Source organism: Peromyscus maniculatus, chromosome 7 (genome assembly GCF_049852395.1).
Source record: "Peromyscus maniculatus bairdii isolate BWxNUB_F1_BW_parent chromosome 7, HU_Pman_BW_mat_3.1, whole genome shotgun sequence".
NCBI lineage: Eukaryota > Metazoa > Chordata > Mammalia > Rodentia > Cricetidae > Peromyscus > Peromyscus maniculatus.
Genome location: NC_134858.1, coordinates 111521439 through 111539344, shown reverse-complemented (window position 1 = coordinate 111539344; position 17906 = coordinate 111521439). Strand labels below are relative to the sequence as shown.

General features: G+C 40.1%; 1 protein-coding gene across 6 annotated transcripts in view; it reads right to left on the bottom strand.

Annotated features, from left to right (window-relative positions):
* Positions 1–17906, bottom strand: part of Ubp1 (upstream binding protein 1) — a 48811-nt gene that overhangs the window by 11757 nt on the left and 19148 nt on the right. For 5 of the 6 annotated variants that reach the window (XR_013052982.1, XR_013052983.1, XM_076577281.1 and 2 more), the window contains 7 exons: positions 15091–15167; positions 10895–11000; positions 10169–10275; positions 7826–7978; positions 7626–7736; positions 7077–7184; positions 1254–1357 (listed from right to left, as the gene is read on the bottom strand). Coding sequence is in view for 4 of the 6 variants with exons in the window: in XM_076577281.1 (XP_076433396.1) it covers positions 1254–1357; positions 7077–7184; positions 7626–7736; positions 7826–7978; positions 10169–10275; positions 10895–11000; positions 15091–15167 (766 nt within the window). In the remaining 2 variants the exon portion in view is untranslated. The remainder of the gene's footprint in view (positions 1–1253; positions 1358–7076; positions 7185–7625; positions 7737–7825; positions 7979–10168; positions 10276–10894; positions 11001–15090; positions 15168–17906) is intronic. The other variant, XM_006970264.3, reaches the window with a different exon arrangement.

Genomic DNA, 17906 nt, shown 5'->3' with positions numbered 1-17906 from the left:
TTAGCACCTGGGACCATGTTGGGAACACAGTGGGCTCTTGGGAACCATCTTGAAAACTAAGGTATACAATTCAAAGCTCATCTCTCAGATCACAGCAATTTGTTAACAACACCCAGACAGAAAACACAAGAGACTTCTTGTGTGCTACATATTGGTTCCCTGGTCTCCCTTGTCCATGATAATTTTTCTACTTGGTTTTGTTGTTGTTTTGTTTTAACAGACAGAGTTTCTTGGTATAGCCCTAGCTGTCCTGGAAGTCACTCTGTAGCCCAGGCTGGCCTCGAACTCAGAGATCTGCCTGCCTCTGCCTCTGAGTGCTGGGATTAAAGGTATGTACCACCACACCTGGCATGAATTTTTCTACTTGTAGACAAAACTGCTGCATGAAAACAGGCTCCTGGCTAGTTTTCCTATCTCTACAGAGAAAGGATTTTGTAGTTTTTCTTACCAGACCCTGTTAACAAGACTAGAGCATTTCAAGAGAACTTTCCCCTGCTATCTCAAGCTTTTATAATTTTTCTGCTCTATAAGAAACTTCCTAAAAGCAGGAAGTTCTGAACTACTGTCCTCCAGCAAGGCTGCAGGAGCTGAAGGCTCATAGAAGCCTCAGGCCTATACAGCTCCCACTCTGAGCTCCTGGACCCTCAACTGCCAGGTAACACATTCAACAAAATCCAGAGGTCCTGATTTGAAAGCCACCATAGTCTTTCCTTTAATATTAAATACTCAACTAAAACTACACTAGCTGAGAGGGTAAGAAACAGTGCAAAAAACAAACAAAAAACCTATGTCATGTGGTTAACTTAAAGCCCACTGTGCTTTGTAATCAATGTAATCTTAACATATTCATATCAGAGCCTCACATCAACCACTCACCCTGTGTCCTTAACTGTGTATCCCGTTTTCTCAAATCTCTCAAAAACAATTCCCTGGCTCTTAAATCTTAAAAACTCCTCTCCCTCTCTGTTCAGATAGGGTCTAGTTATACAGCCCTCAAGCTGGCCTCAAACTCTAAATCTTCCTGTTTCCGTCTCTGGAGGAAATGCCCCTCCAACCCTTTCTGCAGTTTCTGTTGTTGTCAAAGTGAGACACAGGACAAGATGCACAAAGACTGTCAGGTGAAGACTCATATGACCTAAGTCCAGGCTGTTTCCCACCACCCAACACACAGACACACATAAATGAGGCCGCATGGATGGGGACTTGCAGGAGCAACGGTTAAGTGCAAGCACATGGCCACACAAACCAGATACCTGTCTGGGATACTGCACGTGCTCTGCTGTGAGGAGGTGAATGTGGGCGCTGGGGAAGGGCTGTTATTCACATAGGCTGTGGGAGTGTCAGGCCACGGAGAACACTAAGGATAGAAACAGAAATGAGTTAACAACATGCTTCTTAAATGTGTGGAAGAAGCACTTGTGTAATCTAGTCTCTAAGTGACCCAGTGCAAACTTATAAAGCACAAGATACCTGGTGCCTATTAAACATGTATCAAATTCATCCTGTACAACTAAAGACATTTAACTTAAAGATAATCTGAGTGATGATAGCAGCAAAATGTATAGACACTTTAAATATATTTGCTTTCTAAAAGCACACACACACACACACACACACACACACACACACACACACACACACACACACACACACACCCCTTCCAGCATCTTCTGTCAGGTGCTCCAACAGATATATCTCAAGGTTTAAAAACAGCAGACAAGGGATTCACAAGCAACATCTGACATCACAGTGACCTGGGTGTGGCTAGGTCCTGTTTATTGCTCGTATGCTTGCCCAGGAAGCAGCCTCATCAGTACCTACTTGTTACTTTGATATAAATAAGATTTAATGGACAGGCTAGCACGCAAGCACACCAAATGTGTGTGTAAGCTGCCAGGTGTGTGTGTTTTCTGAAAGGGATATGGTGAACTGAGTATTTCTCAACCTTAGGCAAAATTCTGACAAGAGACAGAGCAAAGATACAGAAAACACACTATTACAGTTAGCAAAACTAAATAAGCCAAGGTCCAGAGCATGCTGAGCAGGCTACAAGTAGAAACCTTCCCTCCTGAGCTTCACAGCTATCCACCTAACAGCTGGTATTCTTTCTACAACTGTTCTGCTGAGGATGTCAGTACCTTTATAATCAGCCAGCTCCCATTTGAGAAAAGAAAGACATGGCATCTAACTTCAGCACTAGAGTTTAAGACTCTCTAGAGCCAAGCAAATGACAGTAGAATAGCCACTTCTAATGACTAAAAGTTTTTCTCTTGTTACTCAGGAGGACCTATGGTCACCCAGCAGATACTAAATAACCTACAAAGATCACTGGTATATCTGTAGAGGATTCAAAAGGAATGCCGAATCTTGAATGATGACAAATTGAAACAAAATTTCTCAAAACTATTTTAAAAAATCTAAGCTGGGCATAATGGCACACACCTATAATCTTAGCACCTGGGGATGTTCCAGGCTAGCCTAGTCTCAAAAAAATAAGGAAAAAAAAAAATCTAAAAATTATGTCTGCTCTCTTTATTCAAGATGCATTTACAAAGATATTCTATTTTTATATTTATTAGCTGTTCTTCAAAATTTGTATAACTGACTGTCAGGTGGTGGTGGTGCATGCCTTTAATCCCAACTCTCGGGAGGCAGAGGCAGACTGATCTAAGTTCGAGGCTAGCCTGGTCTACAGAGTGAGTTCTAGGACAGCCAGGGCTACAGAGAAACCTGCCTTGAAAAACCCAAAACAAACAAACAAAATGAATAACTGTTTTAATAAACTGGTCCTAATGAGTTTTTCTTTTTAAAATTACATGATGTATGTATGTATGTATGTATGTATGTATGTATGTATGTATATATGTGTGTCTATACGCGTGCACACCTGCCATGGCATGTATGTGGAGGTCAGAGGACATTTGGGGAGTCTGTTTTCTCCTTCCATAACTTGAGTCTTAGAGATCAAACTTAGGTTGCTGGGCTTGGCAGCATACACACCAATTATTGATTTCCTACCCAAGCTTAATCTATAGTCGTAAGAAATTTTAAAAATTAAATTTAAAGCCAGGCACGGTAGCACATGTCTATCACCAAGCTCAGAAGGTGGTGGCAAAGAGATCAGAAGTTTAAGGCCAACATCAGCTACATGAGACCCTAACTCAAAAAGAAAAGTAAAAACAACAAAACTCCGTCTTCCCCATTCATAAAAATCTATTGTATCCAGGAGTGGTGGCTCATGCCTGCACTACAGAATTCAGGAGACTGAGTAAGGAAGATGGTCATGAGTTCAAGGCCAGCCTGGGCTACAGAGTTAGACTCAAAAATTCAGAAGCTATGTTGTAAAGAGCTGGGGTTACTGGGCTGGAGAGATGGCTCAGTGGTTAAGAGAACTTGCTTTTTCCAGGACTTAGATTTGATTCTCAGCACCCATACAGCTTACAACTGTCTGTAACTCCAGTTCCAGAGGGTCTGACATCCTCTTCTGACCTCCTGGGCACTGTACACATGTGGTACATAGACACACATGCAGGGAAAATGCTCATACACATAAAATAAAAATAAATCTTTAAAAAAATTGAGGTTATCATGAAAAGCCTCCCATGCATAAGCGTACAGTCACATTAAGGTACCACTTAAAAGGAACAGAACGGGAGTAAAACTCAGCACTAAACAAAAGAAGTTCGCAATGTCTGTGATACTTGGATTCTGCAGCCTACTTCCCCCAGATTAATAACAGTTTTGAGTTTTAACCTTTTTTGGGGTTGTTGTTGGTTTTTTGTTTGTTTGTTTTTGTGAGACAGGACTCCTCTGTGTAGCCCTGGATGTCCTCAAACTCACAGAGATAAGTTTTAAAATTTAAGAATTATAAATACAAAAACATACATCGTGCCATGAAATGCTTCCTTTGCAACTGTTCAAATTTACAATGAAACTTTTGGATGCCAGTTTGAAAATAATCAAAGGAAAAATCATCTTGTTCAAATTCTTCTTAGCAAAGTGTTAAGATCACTAATGTGAAGCACAGAGCTTGAACTGAGGCCTCTCTGGGCAGAGACCATCTGTGTCTTAGCAGCTACCAGACACAGGCATAGACAGGGAAAGAAAATAAATCCCCAGCATTCCTCACATCTGACCAATTATGGACCCCTCAAAATAAAAAAAAAAAATAAAATTAAAAAAAAAAAAAAAAAGAGAGAGAGAGAAAAATCGGGCTGGAGAGATGGCTCAGAGGTTAAGAGCACTGACTGCTCTTCCAGAGGTCCTGAGTTCAATTCCCAGCAACCACATGGTGGCTCACAACCATCTATAACGAGATCTGGTGCCCTCTTCTGGCCTGCAGTCATATATGCTGTATACACAATAAATAAATAAATCTTAAAAAAAGAGAGAGAGAAATCATTGCTGACACTGTTCCAAGACCACCACCTTTCAAAGCAGAAACTGGCCTGACTGATCAGCTCTACTAGTGACCTTACTACAGATTACACTCCACACAAAAATGCCTGTTGCTTTAAGAGCAGGGCCTTTTTCATCTTACTAAGTATCACTTTCTCCTCAGCTTACATAACATGAAGAGCCCATGCCTGTGCCATGCTCATACAAATCTAACCAAGGGAGCATGGACTGTCACTCCACTACATGCAAGAGCTTCCTGTTACATCACCCTTCTCCTAATAAAAAATATTACAACACAACCAAACATACACATCTAAATAACTCTTAATAATCAAAGCAAGACCTCCCCAAATTTACCTTGGTAATTACTGCCAGTTCTTTGAGAAAACAGAGCTATTCCCAAACTTAAAGTTGGTGTGGCACAGTGGAGACGGCACGTTTACTCACCATACGCTCATCTATTTCACATTTACAAATTTAGATGCTTTTACTATCACAAGAGGAGTTTTTAATCTGGGGTTTAGTTGTTTTGTAGGACTGGAGAGCAAACTCAGGCTCGTATGTGTGCTGGGCAAGCACTGTACCACTAATGGGTACCCATAGCTCAAGGTGCTCCTAAAAGCAAGCTGTAGTACAGTGCCGATGTTCCTGAAGGCTCTGTCAATGGTCTGGACCTGTGCAGCTCTGGTTTCAGTGTACTGCAATGTAGCATTTTCCCACCCAGGTTAAAGAATGAGGCTCCACTGTCAGTAGCAAACTATGGCAGCTCAGGAGTGAGCCAAAGATCAAGACACACAAAGGGGTTTGTTAGGCATCATTCCTGGGAACTAATTCAGTGTGGGACCCTGTCATCCAGCACCTTTTGATTTTATCAAGGCTTCTGGATATACATCCCTTTAACTGAAAGCCCAAAACTACAGGAAAGGTTGTCCCCATCCCCTTTACAGACATTTGAAGAGATACACGAAGTGCTGCAGCTACGTTCTTGGTTAAGGGATTCATGATCTGGACCCTGCATTTTGAAAACAGGTTTCCAGACTGCGGTCTAACCAACTCGAGAAGCATCATACCCAAACCAAACGCAGCCAGGGTGGCAGGCGACACACTTAAGAAGATGTGAAATCCCAGGCATGAACTGCTGACGTTTTGCATATTTTAGACTTAAGAAGCGTTAAGAATTTTCTACTGACTTACTCATTTTTGGATTGGCTCTGGGCTAAAACAGATTTACCTATCAATCACACCAGAACCAACTTCTTTAAATTAGCTAAATGGTTTATAAGGCAAGTTATAAAGGCAAGTGACTTAAGCTCCCAAGATCCCCTCAAAAAATTTTACTAAGAACATTTGTAGGTTTTCAGAAGAATTAGGAGTGGATAAAACTAGAGAGCACACATTTGGGGAAAGAGCATTCAGTGGCTCTGTCTCTGATTTACACCAAAACAGCCCAGCTACAGAAAATTCAAAGAATCAGGTGTGGTGGCTCACACCTGCAATCCTAGTACTCAGGAGGCTGAGGCAGGAGGACTGCCAGGAGTTCAAAGTCAACCTGAGCAACATGGTGAGTTCTAGGCCATGCTGGGCAGGTGTGTAAAAAAAAAAAAATAAGTAAAAGAATAAATGAATGAATAAATAAAAGAAAATGCAGCATGTGCTCCCAGTGCCCTGGGATGCAAGCATGCATAAAGAAGCATCTAAATGTTGCTTTAAAATGGAAATGATGTCTCTGTTATAGTCTTTGTGACACTAACCTTCAAAGTCCACAATTAATCACAGATAATCGTAAAAGTGAAAATCCATTTTGGGGACTCTAATAATACAAACGGTGCAATAATGAACAGAGTACTCAAAACAGTTATTTTAACAAATTCTTTCACATTCCTACTCATATTTAGGAAGGGTATATGGCTGATTTCAATCTGAACTCAGAACAACCCTCTGTGGACTACTGGGCAGAGTTGTGTTACGAAGACTTGCTCTGTTCACCGTGACAGCGCTCGGTCAAACCCTCACTAGGTGCTCGTTGCTGAGGGCCCTGGGGTGCGGTGCAGCAAGCTCACCACTGTGCTCTGAAGCGCTACATCACAAAGCAGGTGCCAAGAGCAGACACCACACAGTCAAGGATGTTCTTCTACCAGTGCTGCCGAGGAGGCTTTTAAAAGCACAGACAGACACACATTCTTATAGTGCATGCAGGGAAGGTCACACAGAGTACTGCACATGGTAATGTCAAGCTTGCTGCCATCATTTAACTGTCTACAAAATTTTCTTATTTGGTATACATGTGAAAAAGCAAAACTTCTGAACTACATAAAAATGATTTAAAATTAGTTAAGTAATTCATGATCTTGAAGGAGTTGTGTGTGTGAAGGGGAAGAAGGGGGGGAGAGGGCAAGGGAACAAGGGAACAAGTTGGAAAACATCTCTCTCTGAGTGTCGTTCCCTCCAAAACCACCCACTATGGTCAACATTGTTTATGCTTTGTTTTAAAGTGTTAGATTTAGGAAATTTTCCTCAGCGAGGAACAAACAGAAAGCAGAAAGTCTAAACAAAAGCAAATTAAATCAAGACATGGACATAAAAACAATTTCGGCTTTACTTTTCCATGGAAGTTGGTCCTATATCTAACACTGCACAAGGGTTCTTGCACAATGAAAAGAGAAGCAGAAGTCCCTTACACTGCCTCGCTTTGCCAGAGAATCACCGTAGTCTGCTGGCAAAGTCCGCTTGCTGGACTTTTTCTGCTCATGTTCAACTGCATCTTCAATTATAGGCTCAAGCCTCATCTGGACAAACACCAAAGATTGGGGTCAATGTCTTTTCATTATACAAAGAAAGACCTAATACCCTGTTTTCATGTCTTTGCGCTCAATTAAACAAATGTATGACTAACAGGATTCAAAGTTAAAGAAAATGCAAAACCCCAGCAGTGACAAAAATTGGACATTCTAGGCCCCCACTTAAATCTCTTGTCAATTTCAAGGTTTTAAGGTCTATTCTGAGACCTCATTGGGATTTCAGCATCTTCATTCAAGATCCCACCCAAGCAAATAAACTCATAAAACCCTCAAACTTAGGGTAAAACACGTGCCCACAAAATCCTCAGAATATCATGTCAATCCGCCACCCAGCCTTCCCAATCCCTTTGTTGCAACACATCTGCAAGGCCCCGCTAACACGCGTTTTAAACCGGTTTCTCTGCAAAGCCAAATGCCACGCCACATTACCTCTGTGAGGATGGTGGTGTCATAAGATGGCTGATACTTTTCTTTTTCATGAGCTGTTCTCTTCTCCATCTTTTCTCGGTCAGTTTTTTGTTTCCTATCCGCACCTTTAGGCTTAAAAACAAAGTAGGTGACTTCATTTATCTGGCTGCACACAACTTTACAAGCAAAACCGAACATCCCTCCTGGTTTCCATTGCTTACCTTAAAGACTTTGATTTGGCAGCTAGCTGAGTGAAGATGATCTGTGTATTCTCCATTTTCATTCTGCTTAAAAGTGTCCACCTGGATCCTAAAAGGCACTCCCTTTTCACCTCCGTGCTTACGTGGAGTGAATTCTGTGCTGATGCAGTGTACCTACAGAACAGTTCAAGCCGAACTACATTCAAAAACCTTCCACTGAGGCTCTATTTTATTCTCTCATGGATGTATGTACATTCAAGATCCCTTAAAACAGACAAAAGTCAAATTCTCTCGGAATTTCCTGAATGCTCCTGAATACAGGCCTTCCTTTGAGAACCTCAGTGTTTCTGGACTCACTGGGCTCCAGCAATTCTCCTGCTCTAGTGCTTCTCCTCTCATGGGGGACAGGTTCCAGTGAGGAAAGGAGCCCAGAAGCATCTACACATTCTCACCCGCCTCCACCCCAACAGCATGCTCTCTCTGACCAGGGTCCGAAGGCCTGCTTCCCACTGCCTCCACCTCTGTGTAGACAGCCAAGCTTCTTGCTACTGCTTCTCCAAACACAACAATTTGTGATGCTTTGCCTGGGTGATTTTTAGTCCCTAAAGCCTTTGTATTCTTCTAAACTCCCCAGATCAACCTTTCCAAGTCCTGGCAGGATCCCAGGGGCAAAATTCATTCCAACTCCCCCTACCCATACCACTTTAGAAAACAGCCTCGGGGTACAACATGAAGTTGGCAAGCAGCAAGACCATGGTCATGTCTGACTGGTACACAGACAAGCCCTCCTCAAACGATACGCACCGTGAATTCAAGCTCACCTCTGCAATAAGGCTGCACAGCCTGAGGTAAGGCCAGGTCTTATCACTCTTATTTACTACAAAACTGATTATTCTATTGGACAGACACTAATAGCACGTGACAATATTCAACCAATATGAATCATGTCATCATCATTAACTGAAGGGAATATTACACAGACAACCCAAATACTGAATGCTAATGATCACTAGAGTTAATGCAAACACAGCTTACTTAAGCTGGTTAACAATTACATGGCTATTCCCTTCTATATAATGACTACCTATACACAGTAGTTAAAATTCCACCACTTACAAATTTGGAAACACTACATATTACAATTACTTTTGGGTTTTAAATATGTAATCATGTTACTTTCAAAGTTATCTCTTGGACACACAAAAGTGTTTATGGATAAAATACAGTGAGGTTTGTTTTAAAATATGCCAATAGTGCCTGGTGTGATGGTGCACAGCTTTGATCCCAGCCTCAGGAGACACAGGCAGGTGGATCTCTGACATGATGGACACATGAAGAATCCACTATCGTTATCTCTTCATTTGTAGAGGCTTTAAAGTTTGATTATGAACATTTTAAATAATGTTAGAAAAAAATTTTAAGCCTAAAACTTTTTTTCAATAGTATCCTTTTTAAATGGCAGTTTCTGTTCAAGAGAAATATGCATCATGAAAAAAATAGAAAGTTCTATTATTGTGAACACCAATCAAAAATAAAATTTAAGACAGGCAGTGGTGGCACACGCCTTTAATGCCATCCTTTGGGAGGCAGAAACAGAGTTCAAAAACAACCTGGTCCACAGAGTGAGTTCCAGGATAGATAGAGCTACACAGAGAAACCCTGTCTTGAAAAAAAAAAAAAAAAAATTAAAAGCCCAAAGGTGTGGTGGCATGCTGTACATGGTGAGCTCCAGGCCATCCAAAGCTATAAAGTGAGATCCTGTTTCCAAAACAAACAAAAAAGATAATAATAATAATAATAATAATAATAATAATAATATTGCCAGGCATGGCGGTGCACCTTTAATCTCAGCACTCAACAGGCAGATCTCTGTGACTTGAAAGTCAGCCTGGGTTACATAGTGAGTTCCAGAACAGCTAGGGCTATGTAGAGAGACTCTGTCTCAAAAAAACAGAACAAAAATGACAAAAAAAAAAAATTTATTACCATCACCCAGTGTCTTTTATGTCTATATAACTAATCTAGTAAATTAAACCCATTATAACTGTATTTTTAAAAATAATTTATTTTTATTTTATGTGCATTGGTGATTTGCCTACATGTATATCTGTGTAAGGATGTCAGATCTTGGAGTTACAGACAGCTGTGAGCTGCCACATGGTTGCTGGAAATTGAACCCAGATCCTTTGGAAGAGCAGCAAGTGCTCTTAACTGCTGAGCCACCTCTCTAGCCCCTTAACTGTATGTAATTTTTTTTTTAAAGACATTACGTTATAATTTACAAATAAATACTTTCATGAGACAGGAATTCAATCTTCTAACATGACTTGGGCACTATGCATCTAACAACATAAAAAGGCAAACCTGAATGAAGGCAGATGTGCGCTTTGCAGGGTCCCACAGAAATTCAACTGCATTTAACTGGCTTGGATTTGTCCTTGTATCAATTATTCCCACAGACATTGGAATATCTGTATGTTCAAACACAAGTTACAAAAAAAATGCATCCATTTTAAGTAATTAAAATAAAAGACTTACAATTTGAGCCTGGTGTGGTGACACACTCAAGTAGAGTCCCAACTATTTGGGAGGCTGAGGTATGGGGGACTGCTTGAGCCTAGGGGTTCAAGCGCAGCCTGGGCAGCCTAGTAAAACCCCATCTCAAAACAAAACAAAAAATCAAAACAAACAAAAACAAACTTAAAACTTACTATATTATGTTCTATGGAAATAATTAATCCATGTTGAACTTCCCTTCAACGTTCTCCGTAGTCAACCTTGTCTTCAATATCAAATCCACCTAACAAGAATCACAGTTTCTCCTACCACGGTTTGTATTTCATTTCATTAAGAATATGATGGACGATGCCAACTGAGGTTTAAAATAGCTTCAAAATCATACAATTCCTGGTGGAGGTTACTTTAGCACCACAAAACTATTTCACTCTTCAAGCATAAGACAATTCTCAAGACACAGATCTACTAACACCTAAGCTGCATCCGCGCAATGAATTTTACATGGTGCCAACATGTTAATGGACACAGTTACACAGCACCTTCATCTCCATGGTCTTTGACAGCCACCTGTACCTAAATCGAGAAGTCTGTCTCCTGGGCGATTCCACTTCCAGCCTTCAAGCTGCTGATGCTCTGTATACTGTAGCCGTCTGTCATGGAACACCACCCTTATAATGCTCTGTGAAACGAGGGAGGACAGTGAGCATTTCAGCCACTCTGAATAAATGTAGAAGCATTTTCGGTTTTTTACTTATTAAATAGTAATAGATGAGCATACAAAAACAGGTTCTGCTTTAAATGCTCCTTCAGTGAGGTTGAGCACCATAGCTCACACCTAAATGCCAGAACTTGAGAGGCTGAGGCAGGAGGACTGCTTCAAGTTTGAAGCCATCTTGGGTTACAAAAAAACAGCTAGTTTCAAAGCCCACATAGGCTATATAGTGAGTGACATCTTAGTTCCAAAATGAGAAGAGATATTCTACCTGTTTCTATTATTGGATATCTAATTTATGACATACTTACTTAGTTACCAAGAATTATAACTAAAAATTATGCACAAATTTAAAAAGTGTAATTTTTTTCCCCCTCCGAGACAGGGTTTCTCTGTGTAACAGCCCTGGAACTTGCTTTGTAGACCAGGCTGCCCTCAAACTCATGGAGATCCGGCTGAACACTGGGATTAAAGGTGTGCACCACCACCACTGTCTAATTAAAAGGTTTAATTTATAAAATAATTCAATATTGTAATTAAAAAAAATCAATGTACATGACCATGAAATTAGTGAGCAGGAATTAGATTTCTATGAGAAAATACCAGCTGCCCAAAAGACTGATGAAGGATGAAAACATTATAAATATAGATAGGTAGGCCTGACTAACAGTCAACTGTATTCATCTTAACATTGGCTGTAATGACGCAGGCCTGCAATCCCAGCAATCTCAAGGCTGAGGCATCAGAGCTTAAGATTGAGGCCAGCTAGGTTACATAGGCGACTGTCTGAAAAACAATCGCTAAGTTTCTCTAAAAAGACAGGTTGGTGAGGTGGCTTAGAGGATAAAGTGCTTGCAGATGACCTAAATTCAATCCTGGGAACCCTCATAAAAGTGAGAAGAAAGAATTGACTCCATAAAATTTTCCTCTAATTTCCACACACACACTGTGGCATATACATACACACACAACTAAATTAAATAAATCACTAAAGACTACAAAAGTGAACATTCTAGCTGGGCCTAGTGATACAGGCCTATAATTCTTACTACTTGGGAGGCTGGAGAATCAGAATATGAGGCTAGCCTAGGCTACAGAGTGAGCGCAAGACCATCCTTCACAACTTAATGAGTCCCTGTCTCCAATTTTAAACATATAAAAAAGTAGAGCCAGACCTGATAGCTCATATCCATGAGCCCAGCACTGCAATAGCACAGTAAGTCTGTGGCTTGAGTTTCATGATGAGTGCCAGGCCACACAGGCCCACCAAACAGTCCAAGGGTGGTCATGCTGGGAGGGGCTTGAGGTAGATAGAGCTCCTTACTTCATGGACTGCCCATGTTGCCTGTTTCTTCACTTGAGTTAGTCTGATATACTGTTTCTGTGTGTTTTAATTTGGAAGTAAATTCAAAGAAGTTCAACAAATTAAATGATTAACCTTTCATACCAAATTACTCTGACAGGCATTTTAACTAGCTCCATGAAACCATTTTAAATACAACTCACCTATGTAACTAGCTATTTCTCAATCAGGGAACTGCCTTAAAAAGTCAATTTTCACTGATAAATGCCAAGTGTTTTAGAATTGACTTTCCCAGTACTTTGATAGAAATTTAATTTGGCATTTGGTGTTGATTTCAAACTGTGTTACACTTTCCTCAGATCATCAGTAGTCTTGGCTGATGACCTAAGCAAACATAAATTAGTAAACTGTACAACCCAGCACACACACAAGGAACTCAAGGGTATGGAGACAAGATATACAGCTCAAGGGTTCTTACAGCTGAGGACTTGCTCTTGTGGAAGACCCAAGTTCCATTTCCAACATCCACATATTCAGGCTCACAACCACCTGTAACTCTAGCTAGCAGGGATCTTCTGCCTCCTGAGGGCTCTTACACACACATTCACACACACATACTTTAAAAGTTAAAAAGCCAGGCCTGACAGCACAAGCCAGCAACTCTGCTCTTAAGAACTCTGAGGCAGGAGGACTACAAGTTCAAGGCCTTCATGATCTACACAGGGAGCTCAAGGCAGCTTATTCAAACTGTTGTAAGATTAGAAGTTCAATGGAGCTGCAAATTGGCTCACTGAAATAGAGTACTAGCTTAGCATGTATGGGCCCTAGATTCAATTGTCAATACCAAAAAGAAACAAAAAAACCAAACAAAAAGTTTTTAACAGCTGGAGACATGGCTCAACAACTAAGAGCACAGGCCACTCTTCCAGAGGACCCGGGTTCAATTCCCAGCACCCACATGGCAACTCACAACTGTAACTCCAGTTCCAGGGGATCTAACACTATCATACAAACATGCATGTAGGCAAAACACCAATGTACATAAAAGTAAAAAAAAATTAAAAATTAAATTAAAAAGTTTGTAAGACGTTCTAACAAATTTTGGGAATTGGAGATGGACTCCATGGGTAGTGTTTCCTTAGTGTGCAGGAAGCTGTGGTTTAACCTCTGCACCTACCCACCCAGCACAGTGTTACTCACCTACCATCCTAGCACTCCCAAGTGGAGGCAGAAAGACCATAATTCAAGGCTGTCCTCAGGCTACATGAGGAATTTGAGACCAGCCTGGGCTACAGGAGACCCTGTGCCAACACACATGCACGCACACTTGCGCTCCACTTTTGGAGCCAGTTTTATAAGGCTCAACACAAGACACATCAAATACACTGTCAATGTTATTACAGAATCCATAACAATGAATCTTCAACCTTTTTATATTTGCATATTTTTTGGTAAAAGCAGCATGCTAGCTATCAAATTTAACTTTCACAGTGACAAAAATACAGTCTTATCTCCTCTTTAAAAAATTATTACTGGTGCTGGATGCACACCTTTAATCCTAGCACTTGGGAGGCAGAGGCAGGCAAATTTCTGTGAGTTTGAGGCCAGCCTGGTCTACAGAGTGAGATCCAGGACAGCCAGGGCTACACAGTGAAGCCCCCTTTCAAACAAACAAACAAACAAACAACAAAACCAATGAAAAATTATTCCTGGGAGTATCAGCAAACATGTATCCAGTCTGTGTGAGATCCCAGTTTGACCCCCAACATTACACCAAACAGCAGGGGAGCTGAGCTCCGCGCAGCCTCCTGCTAACAGTGCAACCTGTACCCTCCCAATAAGCAGATTCCAAAAATGCACTGCCTTTAATGCTATAGTATCTATAACAAGCCCAGTACACAGGCAGACAGGGCTAGAAGGGCTCACCACCCTCCATGACCCATGAGTGAGAGTGTGTGTATTCCTTGTCTAAAGATCAATCCTCAAGGCTGACCAGACAAGGGCTATGTCTCTTATATATAGAATGCCTGACATCCTCATTTAGATATGTCAGTAGATAAACTGAAATTTCAAGTTATACTGAAGATTTAAAAATTTAAAATTTAAAAAGTGAAATAAAAGGTTCTTAAAAGTTGTAAATTAACGTATTTCAAATGAAAGTTTCGGCTGGCCAGACGGCTCAGCTGGTATAAGTGCTTGCAGCACAAGCCTGACAACACAGTTTCAATGCCCAAATCCCGAATGAAGTTGGAAGGGAAGAACAAACTTCCAAAAGTTATCCTCTGGCTTCCACATATGACATGCACATACCTGTGTGCTCTCATTCTCTTTCTCTCTCTCATAATAATGATAATGATAATAATAAAAAAATAAAGCTGAAAAGGGTTTAGATGTGGAGAGGGGTTTTGCTCTGCATAACTAACTTTTCTGTTTCCAGGTTCCCCAAAACTGTAACTTCCATGTCACACATGAGTAAGCAAAATAGAGCTGAAAAAGCCCAAACTTCTAGAGTAGTCATTTTTCTAAAGAGATATTTTAAAATGTTTATAAAGAAGCTTGCATCAATGGCTCAGAGTTCAAGGTACAACTTGAACAAACCTCTGTGGTGGAAGCAGAGAGCCCTCCAGCCTCAAGTGTGCTGTGGCAGTGGCACACCCACAATATAAATACATATTAAAAAACAAAAATTTCTTGTGTGACAAAAGCCACTTTTATTCAATCACCACAGAATCCACTGAAACAGACTGTCCTTACCTTTACCAATTTTCCACTGATCTCAGGCATATCTCCCATTTTGCGATTATCCAGCATCCGAATTTCATAGGACTGGCCTAATTTAAAGAAATTATATATCAAAAACAATCCATGTAAAGAACATCACTGTATTCTACATAATTTAACTGTCCCTTAGAATATACAACTACATGAAATTAATTTTTCAGTGTGCCAGAGAAGCATATTCAAGTTGATCTTTCTCTTTTTTTTCCCTGAAAAATCATACCATTCTATCACTGGCCATTCTCCTCAACTATTTTACTGCATTTGTATCCAAGATTTAACTTTCTGCTTTTCTGAAATATTAAATTTATACCATGAAATCTATTTTACTTATTTGTTTATTTATTTATTTTGGTTTTGCCGTGTAGCTTTGGAATCTGTCCTGGAACTCATTTTGTAGACCAGACTGGCCTCGAACTCAGAGATCCACCTGCCTCTGCTTCCTGAGTGCTGGGATTCAAGGCATGCGCCACCACCACCCAGCATAAAATTTTTTAAGCTATAATTCATAGAGTTTTTAATATGTTCAGAGCTGCACAACTATCATTACTACCAATTTTAGAGCACTTTATTGTCTTAAACAGAAACCCCAACTCAGTAGCTATCACTTCCTACGCTCCTCTGTCCATCCTACTAAACCCCAGAAAATTACTATTCTACCTTCTATCTCTAGGGACTTGCCTATTACAGACATTTCATATAAACCAAAACATAATATGTGTGGTTTCAGAGAATGCCTTCTTTCACTTAATGTATGCTTTTTCCTTTTTCGGAGTGACAATAAATGGTACTATGAACATAGACAAATAGTTTTTTTTCACACACACACAATTTCTACACACTGGTCTAGAGCATTTAGAAAATTAGGAGGAGCTGGAGAGATAGATGGCTCAGTGTTTAAGAGCACTTACTGTTTTTCAAAAAGATCTGAGTTTGATTCCCTGTACCCATGTCAGGTGCTTACAACCTTTTCTAGCTCCAGGGGCAACAGCATTCATATCCACATTACCTACCCCTACAAAGACATATATATATATATATATATATATATATATATATATATATATATATATATATATATATATATACATACATACACCCAAATTTAAAAAATACTACTCTGGGTTGTTATTAATAAAAATAATGGTGTCATTTGGTATAAACCAAACACTGTTTCTAGACCAGTTGAACTTCAGACTTTAACTACCAACACCCTATCAATTCTGTGGGCCTACAGAAAGATAAGCAGTTCAACTGTGGGTCATGACCTCTACAGGGGTCGAATATCAGATATCCTACATATCAAATATTAATATTACAACTCATAATAGTAGCAATGAAACAATTTTAAGGTTGGGGGTTACCACATGAAGAACTGCATAAAGGGGTTGCAGCATTAGGAAGGTTGAGAACTGCTGCTCTAGGTTACAGAATCATCAACAAAGGGCCATCAAAATATAGTCAAACTACTTGAAAATTGGTGAGAAAAAAACAGCTGTGCATAGTGTATTACTGAAATATTCCTTAATTTTAAAAATATTCCTTAAATTTGTCCATCATACTGAGAGATTAATAAAAGAATTTATGACAAGAGAAGTTTAAATATTTAAACTAAGATACAGATTGCAACATATTTAACAATGAATCTTGATTTTGAAAATAGTAACAATTTTTTTTAAAAGCATAGACGCAGTTTTGAAAAACATATCATTACACATTTAAAGTTACATCAAGCCTCATAAGAACTTAGGAAATAAAAGTAAAAGTTTTGTGTTAGTTATCTGATTATTCAAAACGCTGAATAAAAAGTCAACACTGGCAGGTGAAGCAAGCCCGAGAGTTTCAGGCCAGCACGAGCTACGTAGTGAAACACTGTCTTGAAAAAGTCAAGTGGGCGAGGAATGGTTTTATACAATGGTCTAAAGAGTCTCTCTAGAAAACAGCTTGTATGTACCCGTCAATAAGTTAAATTCCAGACCACTGGACTCACAGTCTAACTAATCAAAGGGGGAAAAATACGAGAGAGGGACTATTTTAACTTGTATTCCCCACAAAGGGCTGCCTGCCCAATACTCAAGAAGTGCTCATAAAATCACCAACAAATGCCTGATATTCCCCAAGGTAAACATGAACAAATCAAAAGGACACGTGAATTAAAAAAAAAAAAAATTGAAGACCAAGAGAAGTCTGTGGTGACATTGTGTCCCCCAATATATTGTGCACCTTAATAAACTTACCTGGGGTCAGAGAACAGAACAGCCACAATATTAAACATAGAGGTTAGGCAATGGTAGCACACACCTTTAATCCTAGCATTCCAGAGTTCAAAGCCACACTGGAAACAGCCAGGCATGGTAGTGACACACGCCTTTAATCCCAGGAAGTGATGGCAGGAAGCAGAAAGGTATATAAGGCGTGAGGACCAGGAACTAGAGCCTGGTTAAGCTGTTAGCAGCAGTTCAGCTGAGATTTATTTGGATGAGGACTCAGAGGTTTCCAGTCTGAGGAAACAGGATCAGCTGAGAAATTGGCCAGGTGAGGTAGCTCTGGCTGGTTCTGTCTCTCTTGATCTTTCAGCGTTCACCCCATACCTGGCTCTGAATTTGTTTTTATTAATAAGACCTTTTTAAGATTCATGCTACAGAAGTCAGTCACCCTCCATGAGAGAAACCCAGACCTATCAGAGTGGTGTCAGCCCCTCAGTTTGAGTTGGCAAGGCTAAAGGTTTGTCCTATTTGCTGATAGCAGGAGAGGTTGAAAGCGGAAGTCACTAACTGGAGGCACCATAAGGA